This window comes from Moschus berezovskii, chromosome 23 (genome assembly GCF_049115385.1).
Source record: "Moschus berezovskii isolate FMDL1 chromosome 23, NW_MosBer_1.0, whole genome shotgun sequence".
Classification (NCBI taxonomy): domain Eukaryota; kingdom Metazoa; phylum Chordata; class Mammalia; order Artiodactyla; family Moschidae; genus Moschus; species Moschus berezovskii.
In genome coordinates, this window is record NC_142482.1 from 54,037,492 (window position 1) to 54,046,990 (window position 9,499).

Sequence of the window (9,499 nt, forward strand, 5' to 3'; positions counted from 1 at the left end):
ATAAAACTAACAAAGTACTTATCAACCCAAATAGCATTCATGACTGTGCCCTGGAGAGGAGTAGGTGACCTCTGTTGGGCCATATCCCCAGAAAGAGGAAGAATCCATCAGTGAAACTTCACTGAAAACCTGGTGCCGTTTTCTCTGGTAATGTCAACTGACCTTGGTCAAACAGAAGAGAGATACTAAATATTCCTTATTCCCCAGTGCAAACATCAGATAAGAAATCACATCATTCCCATCATAGTAAATATGGAAGTGAAAGTTTCTGAATATCTAACAAAGTCTTAATTCTGCAAGAATTTATTACTACTTGAATACCCAGTGACCATAGTCCCTTGTCAAGGTAGGCACTGTTTGCTTAAAAACCACCTTTGCTACTTAGCTGGTTAAGAGCAGTACAGGCATTGGTAATTTTGTAAGCAATGCAGTATTTTCCTGATTGAGAGATGCTGTTTAAAATGCCTTGCTAATTGCCTTTTCCACTTTTAATCATTTTTTCTCAGAAACCCACAATCTGCCAAAGCAACCTCCACTTGCCCTAGCCATGGGACAGGCCACCCAGTGTCTGGGACTGATGGCTCGATCAGGAATCGGATCTTGTGCTTTTGCCACAGTGGACGACTACCTACATTAGCTATGCATTTTCGGAGCTCACACTTATATTGTGGCATATAGACAACATGGAAGTAGACCAGCTCTGCTGATTTGAAATTTAGATTTTTTTAATTATGTACTGGGGACAGGTTTTTGTCGCTTTACATTGCTTCCTAGTTTACAGCATGATGCAAATGATTTTCTAACTTAGTGTTAGGAGAAATTATTTTCCATCTTTAACCTCTTAGTTGTCTAAGAGTTAAATATTACTGAATTTCAGACATTCAAATTGATCATCACAAATCCTTTAAAACAATTACCTAAAAGAAACCAAAAAGTCCTGCCTTCTTTGTTGGGGGAGAGGGGGGAAGGAAGCGGAACAAGTTGTGTTTGTGTTAGCATGTGGGTGGTGTAAACTTCAAATTGGGAGGTATTCTGACCCCCGCTCCCATATAAGCATTCAATCAGTGTAACTTGCAAAATGCATAAACATCTGACAGTTTGAATTTATAGTGTTGATGGAAGAAATCATTTTTAATGTGTACTGTAAAACTTGAAATACTCAGGAGCTGAGTGAGTATGTTTGTTGCTACTTACAATCCCGACCTGTTAGTCCCAGTAGTTCTGTTTGAACATGGTCTCTCTCAACTTTGTTTCCTGTTTAACTACAGATGACTTCTGTTGTAGACTCACAAGTTGAACTGTTGTATTATAACAGTATTACATGTCAACAGTGTGGTTATGACCTTTATTTATATAAAAACCAAATATTTAGTCAATTTACTGTGTCTTAATTTAATCTTTGTACACCTTCCATTTTTAAGTGCTTAAAATGAGTACTATATTGCAATAAAAATGTAGTGATATGATTAACCAGCCATTAAAAATTTACTTCAGATACCAGAGTGTCAATTGAATTTATACATTAGGTACTTGCATACTTTTATGATTAATATAAAGTTAGAACAAGTAAAATGAATGGTTGCTACTATAAATCTGAGCTCTACAACCTAAGACTGCCTTGCGTTTACTGGCCTCCCTGGATTGGGGCCAAACCTGATACGACAGTTGATAGAGAAAGCAGGAAATTGACCTTATTTTCATAATCATCATATGGCATGTGACTTGCCAGTTTTAAAGCAAACCCCCAAACTGGTTAGAAGTAAAATATAAACAAGCTCTTCAACAGAATGACCACATCCTTTGTTTGGCAAAGGTGTCTGTCAGCTGTACACTTGGGTCTTCAACCTTCTTTTAAAAGAACAGACTATCTACACTTGGATACTGCACTCTCCCACATATTCTGTGAAATTCTCATCAGCGGCACCAGAATACCTGAGACAAACACATCCGAGAGCTTCAGTGAGAGAATTTTACTGCCGTGGTGGGGGTGGGGTGGGGGGTGGGTAGCAGAGGTGCCCTACTGGTGTGGGTACTCCTTGTGGTCAATAAAATGGAAAAACAGTTATAAAAAGAAAGGAAAACAAGCTCTTTTAAATTGCTGCTTCTAGGAGGCACAATTATATGCCAGGTGGATAAAGTATGACTAGGTACTGCCCCTAAGAGACTTGAGATTCTTAAAATGACTCTTCGGAAGGATTTATAAGTGATTTTTTTTTTTTTTTCAGAAAAATTACATTCTTTAAATAACTAAGTTCTATACATACAGACTCTTCGGAAGGATTTATAAGTGATTTATTTTTTTTTTTTTTCAGAAAAATTACATTCTTTAAATAACTAAGTTCTATACATACAAAGTACTCGTTCTTCATCTAGCTTTGATTTACTTCTTAGGAGTTTTCATCTTTCTGACCATCCAACGTTTTGTATACCTCTTGGCATTTTGTTTTCTCTGAGATCCTAGAATAAAAAATTTTGTGCAGTTAAGAATAAAGAAATAAAATTCCCAAGAAACAATTCAAAAATTTTCTACATAAATAAAAGTTGATATATGTACACATATACTGGGCTTCCCTGGTGGCTCAATGGTAGAAGAATCTGCCTGCAATGCCAGAGACACGAGTTCAATCCCTGGGTCGGGAAGATCCCCTGGAGGAGGGCAAGGCAACCCTCTCCAGTGTTCTGGCCTGGAGAATCCCACGGGCAGAGGAGCCTGTTGGGCTACAGGCCCTGGGGTCACAGAGTTGGACACAGCTGAACACACATGCACATATGTACTACACTGACCTGTTCTTTAGACTAAGCAACTTTAAAATAGTAATAGACGCCAGTGTAAGAAAAAAGATACTTCATGAGTATTTACTATCTCCTTAACAAAAAACATTATTCAATACATAAAACTCAGATTCAAGAGAATAAAGCCAAATCTTACCCCAAGTATTATTCAAAAACTGGGCTGCAGCCTTTTTCATCGGTAACCTCTTGTTTTCAAGAGACAGGAACTTGTTTACTAGGAAAGAGGATTATTTGTCATTTTTTTTGTTTAATCCACACTTGGAAGAAAACAGTCTGTAAGGAAATTACCAGTAGTTCTGTTGGTTCCAGGACCATATAAACAATTTTGTATGAAGGCTTTGGCTGCTTCTTGCCTTGAATCCCTCAAATCTTGATCTTTTAGCCTTACAGCCTTGTAGCTTTTATTCTGGCTGGCGATCAATACAAAAGGTGAAAATGAGGCCATGCTTATTTTAAAAATAAAGTATTTCTGTTAGTTGATTCAAATACTGGAGAGAAATCCCCAAAGCCTAGTTTTGTATAAGCACAGGTTAGATGATAAAATGAAATTACAGGGCTATTTTACAACTAATGTGTACATTTTAGTACAGCAAATGCTTTTTAATGTAAATACCCAAAATTTTCCACAGAGGATCTGAAACCCCTACTAATTGAGGTAATACCCCCCTCAAAGGTCACCTTTACATCCTACACACAAAGAAGACTTCTTACCCAACAGTCTGTACTTTCTGCACTTTAGTTTTCTTAGAGTCACTTCCTTTCTCTCCTTCATTTTTCTTTTGCAAATTAACTAAAAAATTGAGTTAATGTTTCTCATTAGCATTTGTGCACAAATAAATCAAGAATGAATATATACTGGAGTTTACTTTAAATATCCACTAGAAACCAATTTGTATGTGACTGACTGTACCAAATAAGCTAAAATTTAAGACTCTGTGCTCCCAGTGCAGGGGGCTTAGGTTCAATCCCTGCTGGGAGAACTAGATCCCACATGCCAAAACTAAAAGATGTGCATGCTGCAACTAAGACCCGGCACAGCCAAATCAATTATTTTTTTGAAGAAAGAAGCTAAAGCCTGCCAGGCCTGTTCCCATGCTCCTTCTCAGGATCAACAACATTTGCAAATATCAGCAAATGCCCTTGACACTTAATGAGAGGTTACTTGAATAGTTCATACCTTCTTTCAACTTTCCCGGTGATTTCTTCACACTAAGGAAGAACAAGCAAAACAGTGATTGGGATGGCTGAGAGCAATGATGACTCAAGTTATCACAAAATTTCAGCTGGTTTTACAAATAAGATAACCCCCTTTTACTACCACCATTCTTAATTTTTACTCAGCATCCTTAAAGTCACTCCCCAATGCGCTGTCAACAACTCCCAATCAAAAAACTATACTAGGCTAGGAGGATCAGAATTTAAAATCTGAAAGTATATTAGCAGGCTTCCAAAGAAGCCGATTGTTGTGGTTGATGTGCTAAAAGTATTTCAGAATCATGTAATACAGTATTTGAAACATGAAGTGAAAGGTGGTAGGCCTGCGTCACTTCATGTGCAGAGAGTGGAAAGGATTAATTGAACACTTCAGACACAAGAATGGAGACAAACAATGGTAGTCTCAAGAAGTGTGGTCTAATGGAGAGAGAGTCAACGGCAGAACGCAATGAGATGTCTATACAGAAGTGGAAAAGCTAAACAGCGGGGGCAGTGATGGGGTAGAGAGAATAAGAAGGGACAGGTGACATCCAAACTTGGTTTTCAAAGATGAAAGGGACTTTGCCACCATGATGTATTCAGAATCTGAGTAACTCTGGAAAAGTTCAACGGAAAAAGAACCACTGTTCTAGCAGGGCTAAGCTAAGTTGAAAGCAATAAGAAGAGACAAAGGGCAACAGGAAAAAAATAGCAAATATTTAAATTTAGTACAGTATAGAATCCTGATGCCACAGCACAGAGGAGAAAGAGGAGCTTTAAACACACGGTGGATGGCAAAGCTATTAAATGAAAAGGGGAACAAGGAGGGAAAAATTATGTGGCTCAGATGGTAAAGCGTCTGCCTACAATGCGGGAGTCCTGTGTTCAATCCCTGGGTTGGGAAGATACCCTGGAGGAGGAAATGGCAACCCACTCCAGTACTCTTGCCTGGAAAATCCCATGGAAACAGTCCACAGGGTCGCAAAGAGTTGGACAGGACTGAGTGACTTCACTTTAGCAAGGAAGGAGAAGCAGGCACAGGACAAGCTGAGTTTTAGGAGCCTGAAATGGCCACCCACTCCAGTGTTCTTGCCTGGAGAATCCCAGGGACGGGGGAGCCTGGTGGGCTGCTGTCTATGGGGTTGCACAGAGTCGGACACGACTGAAGCAACTTAGCAGCAGCAGCACCATCAATAATAGACTAGCACTCCACACCCCACTAAAGGATGAACTTCACAACACTTTTTCACACCATCTATCCTGCCCCTAGTACACTGACAGTGAGCCACAATTTACGGTAAGAACTCACTGAGATCAGCAACTCAGAAGCTTAAGAGTTCCCCATGGGAACAACAAAAATAACAAACAGCCACAGACGGAAAAGAAGGGGAACATTTCCCTCCACCTGCCCCACCAAATTCAAATACCTCCTGTGTAGCTTTCTAATTTAGACTTTAAAACCTGAGTTCAGATAAATGTACCAAGACAGCATTAAAACACTGTATGTAAACAAGTAATATAACTAGATCCACCACTTACCTAGTTTGTGAAGCTGTAGTTAATTTCTCTAGAATAGTATCTGGAAGGAGTTTTCTTTTCTTAAAGAAAAAAAGATGAAAGGGACTTAAAAAAAGGAGTTTTCTTTTCTTAAAAAAAAAAAAATCAATAAAAAGTAAGCAACAGGACAACACTCCCTCAAGTGCTTTTGAAGTTACCATTTTAAGGACAGCCCTCAGTTCAGTTCAGTCGCTCAGTCATGTCCGACTCCTTGCGACCCCATGAATCACAGCACGCCAGGCCTCCCTATCCATCACCAACTCCCGGAGTTCACTCAAACTCATGTCCATCGAGTCGGTGATGCCATCCAGCCATCTCATTCTCTGTCGTCCCCGTCTCCTCCCACCTCCAATCCCTCCCAGCATCAGACTTTTCCAGTGAGTCAACTCGTCGCATGAGGTGGCCAAAGTATTGGAGTTTCAGCTTCAGCATCAGTCCTTCCAATGAACACCCAGGATTGATCTCCTTTAGAATGAACTGGTTGGATCTCCTTGCAGTCCAAGGGACTCTCAAGAGTCTTCTCCAGCAGCACAGTTCAAAAGCATCAATTCTTCGGCGAACACCTTTCTTCACAGTCCAACTCTCACATCCATACATAGCCTTGACTAGACGGACCTTGGTTGGCAAAGTAATGTCTCTGCTTTTTAATATGCTATCTAGGTTGGTCATAACTTTCGACAGCCCTAACTCTAGGCAAATAAATGATCCGAACACTGCCCTCCACTACTTCTGAGCTGTCGGAAGACTGGGGCCCGAGCAACTCAGAGCCTACTCCTACTTCACTTGGAAGACGTGAAGGCTGGAAGGGGTTCCCGCTTTATTCCAACCCTCGGGTCACGTTATACACCGAGGGCGGTTCACAGTCACGTCCACCTGCGGCCAATCTCTGGAACATCAGAGCGCGAACCGAGCATCGTCTGCACGGCCCTCCGTTTACCCAGGGCTGCCTTCTCACAGCGACCCAAGTTCACATAAACCACCGCCGCCGCGCGTCAAAGGTGGTCTGGCTCTACGAATTCTCCTCTTCCCGACCCTATTGTGAATTGGCGGACAGCGAGGAGCACGAGCAGGCGCGTGTCAGTGCTGCCGGAAGAGACCCCCGGCAGCTGTCTTCCACCCCGAACCCTGCAGCCTTTAACTCTCCCCCGAGCCGGCCCGTGACACGCCCCCCGCTTTGCAAACCCCTAACCTTCTGTTCGATGAACAGTTCCTCGCGCCGCTTCCTCTTCTCCTTCAGAAGCGCTCTGTCCCTGGAAGAGACCGCGACGGGTCAGGGCGCGCGGAAAAGAGAAGCGGGACGGGTGGGCGGCGCTTCTCCCCACGGCCCGGCCCCCGGGGCTCCGAACCTGCGCACCGTCTCCCGAACTCGCCGCTCCTCCTCCTTCGCCTCGGCCTGGGCGCTGGCGAAAGTCAGCTCCTCCGGAGCCTCGTCGTCAAGCTCGTCGTCCCCCTCCTCGTCTTCCTCCAGCGGCTCGGCGGCCGCGCCGCTGCTGGGCTGCCCGAGCAGCAGCCCGTGCCCCGCCTCCTCTTCCGAGGCGGGCTGGCCCTCGTCCACCATCGCCGAGGCCGACGCCGGGGCGCGGGACGCGCGCGGACGGAGCTGCACCATGACCCGAGCTGCGAGGAGGGCCCGGCGGCCGTCTTCACCTCTGACCCGGAAGCCGCACGCACGCGGGGAGTGACGCACAGGGCAGGAGCCGCCGGGGCTCTGCCGCCCTCTGCAGGTTCGGAGGCCCCACCGCGCGGTACGGAGGCGCATGCGCAGAGCCGGGAGGGAGCGTGGCCTAAGGAAAGCGCCGGGCGTTCCCTTCCACCCGGCTCGGAGCCTGCGCGCCGAGGGCCAGAATGCCCGGTCCCCGCCCACGGTTACGCGAGCCGGTGGACTTGGGAGCTTGTGTCCAGGCAGGGCCGATCGGTGCTGCTGCCGCCTTAGCGGGGATGCCGAGAGCGTTGTTGGTTGGATCCCTGCGCTCCTCGGGGCGGGCTGGCGCGGGTCACGCCGCCCGGTGCCCACGAAACCGGGGACCTCGAGCCCCAGTCCCCTGTCGCCGCCTCTTTCCGCTCAGAGAGCCGCTCAGTTCAGTTCAGTCGCTCAGTCGTGTCCGACTCTGCGACCATGGACCGCAGCATGCCAGGCCTCCCGGTCCATCACCAACTCCTGGAGTTTACAAACTCACGTCCATCGAGTCGGTGATGCCATCCAGCCATCTCATCCTCTGTCGTCCCCTTCTTCTCCCGCCCCCAATCCCTCCCAGCATCAGGGTCTTTTCCAAGGAGTTATTTCTTCGGATCGGGTGGCCAAAGTATTGAAGTTTCAGCTTCAGCATCAGTCCTTCCAGTGGACACTCAGGACTGATTTCCTTTAGGATGGACTGGTTAGATTTCCTTGCAGTCCGAGGGACTCGCGAGTCTTCTCCAACACCACAGTTCAAAAGCATCAATTCTTCAGCGCTCAGTTTTCTTTATGGTCCATCTCTCTCATCCATACATGACCCAGAGAGCCTCTGGGTCGATCTAATAATCAGTATTTGTAGATTCGGCTCCCTCCACTCCGCACTCCCCATAAAAGTGCCCTTTCAAAAGGCGGAAGTGCGCCATAGCAGCGGGACCCCATGCTTTGCAGTCCTGTTGTCACCGAGGAGAAACGAGGTGGACAGACCCACAGTTACATCGATCTCGGCACCAAGCGTGCGGTGTGGCAACCTCGGCGGCCCTCCCTGCCCAGCCCTCGGCCGCTGCCTGTTCTTTGTCCGCACAGACTGTCTCCCTCCAGACTGCCCCTCCCCGCCCCCCGCCACCTTTAGAACGTGAGCTCAGTGAGAGCAGGGACCCCTGCTTCCCGGCTGTGACCCCAGGACCTTGCCCGGTGACTGCCCATCGCACCTCCACTAAGTGACTGAAACCCGGGCCCTGTGTATTTTCATGCCCCGCTCCGCCCCCAATACACCTATCTCATTTCCTAGTCTGTGTGGCCATTCAGTGATCTTTGTGTTTATTTTCTCCCACCTGCTCAGCCAGTAAAGAAAAGGCCTGCAATGCAGGAGACCCTGGTTTGATTCCTGGATTGGGAAGATCCCCTGGAGGAGGGCATGGCAACCCACTCCAGTGTTCTTGCCTGGAGAATCCCATGGACAGAGAAGCCTGGTGGGCTACAGTCCATGGGGTCACAAAGAGTCGGACAGGACAGAGCGACTAAGCACACACCCATTATACAACAGCAAATGATTCGTCATTCTCTGAACTGCTGCTGCTGCTAAGTCACTTCAGTCATGTCCCACTCTGCGCGACCCCACAGACGGCAGCCCACCAGGCTTCTCCGTCCCTGGGATTCTCCAGGCAAGAATGCTGGAGTGGGGTGCCATTGCCTTCTCCGCATTCTCTGAACAAACCAAGCTATTTCATGCTTACCTTGCAGTTGGACATGCTCTTGTTGTACAGTCCTCACTTGGAACTCCTATTTATAACTGAAAACCCGCACCCAGGCTGACTTCCTCTCAAAGCCTTTCAAGCGCCTTAATATCCACCCCGTCCCCACCCTGCTCATCTCTGATTGGATTCTCCCTTGAATCTTTTTCTGTTACTGTAGCTTCCATGATGTATAACAGTTTCTGTACCAGTGGTCCCAACTAAGTCCATGTGAACTCCTGGAAGGAAGGTCCATCCCTCTTAATCACTGTATTTCTAATGTCTATCATAGAGTAGATGTTCGATAAATATTAAACTGAATAATCCTTCCTCACATAAATTTTGCAGTATTTTCAATTTGCTTTTCCTTTTCTCTTGGAAGTATTTCCTAGCTTAAAAACAAGAAGACCAAAACACGAACAAAAAGTATGAAACGGAACCAAAAAAAGCTACAGGTACCAATGGCCTAGTAGGAAGGGGTTTACAAAGGATAGTTCTGAAATATCTGGGCCTTGGTCAGATAGAAATTAAAAATTTAAAATACAGTCAG

At 46.0% G+C, this 9,499-nt stretch overlaps 2 protein-coding genes across 2 annotated transcripts in view; one reads left to right on the top strand and one right to left on the bottom strand.

Annotated features, from left to right (window-relative positions):
• RANBP9 (RAN binding protein 9) overlaps positions 1–1,497 on the top strand; it is a 71,916-nt gene extending 70,419 nt beyond the window's left edge. The window contains exon 14 of the mRNA XM_055405929.2: positions 507–1,497. Within this exon, the coding sequence (XP_055261904.1) occupies positions 507–637 (131 nt within the window). The 3' untranslated portion in view covers positions 638–1,497. The remainder of the gene's footprint in view (positions 1–506) is intronic.
• Positions 1,498–2,270: 773 nt separating this feature from the next.
• On the bottom strand, positions 2,271–7,220 carry NOL7 (nucleolar protein 7). Its single transcript, XM_055406875.2, has 8 exons — positions 6,891–7,220; positions 6,734–6,794; positions 5,527–5,585; positions 3,971–4,002; positions 3,505–3,583; positions 3,082–3,203; positions 2,930–3,007; positions 2,271–2,457 (listed from the first exon to the last, which is right to left on the bottom strand). The coding sequence occupies exons 1-8, from the start codon at positions 7,151–7,153 to the stop codon at positions 2,381–2,383; spliced, it is 771 nt and encodes a 256-aa protein (XP_055262850.2). The 5' UTR covers positions 7,154–7,220; the 3' UTR covers positions 2,271–2,380.
• Positions 7,221–9,499: the final 2,279 nt, after the last annotated feature.

What these genes read in the sequence shown, in the direction of transcription:
- NOL7 (XM_055406875.2), bottom strand. Translation starts at nt 7,153, where the DNA reads ATGGTGCAGCTCCGTCCGCGCGCGTCCCGCGCCCCGGCGTCGGCCTCG. An exon ending in GTTCGGGAGACGGTGCGCAG is followed by an intron (nt 6,795 to 6,890) that starts GTTCGGAGCCCC and finishes GGTCTCTTCCAG; the next exon opens with GGACAGAGCGCTTCTGAAGG. An exon ending in ACTACAGCTTCACAAACTAG is followed by an intron (nt 4,003 to 5,526) that starts GTAAGTGGTGGA and finishes GTTCTTCCTTAG; the next exon opens with TGTGAAGAAATCACCGGGAA.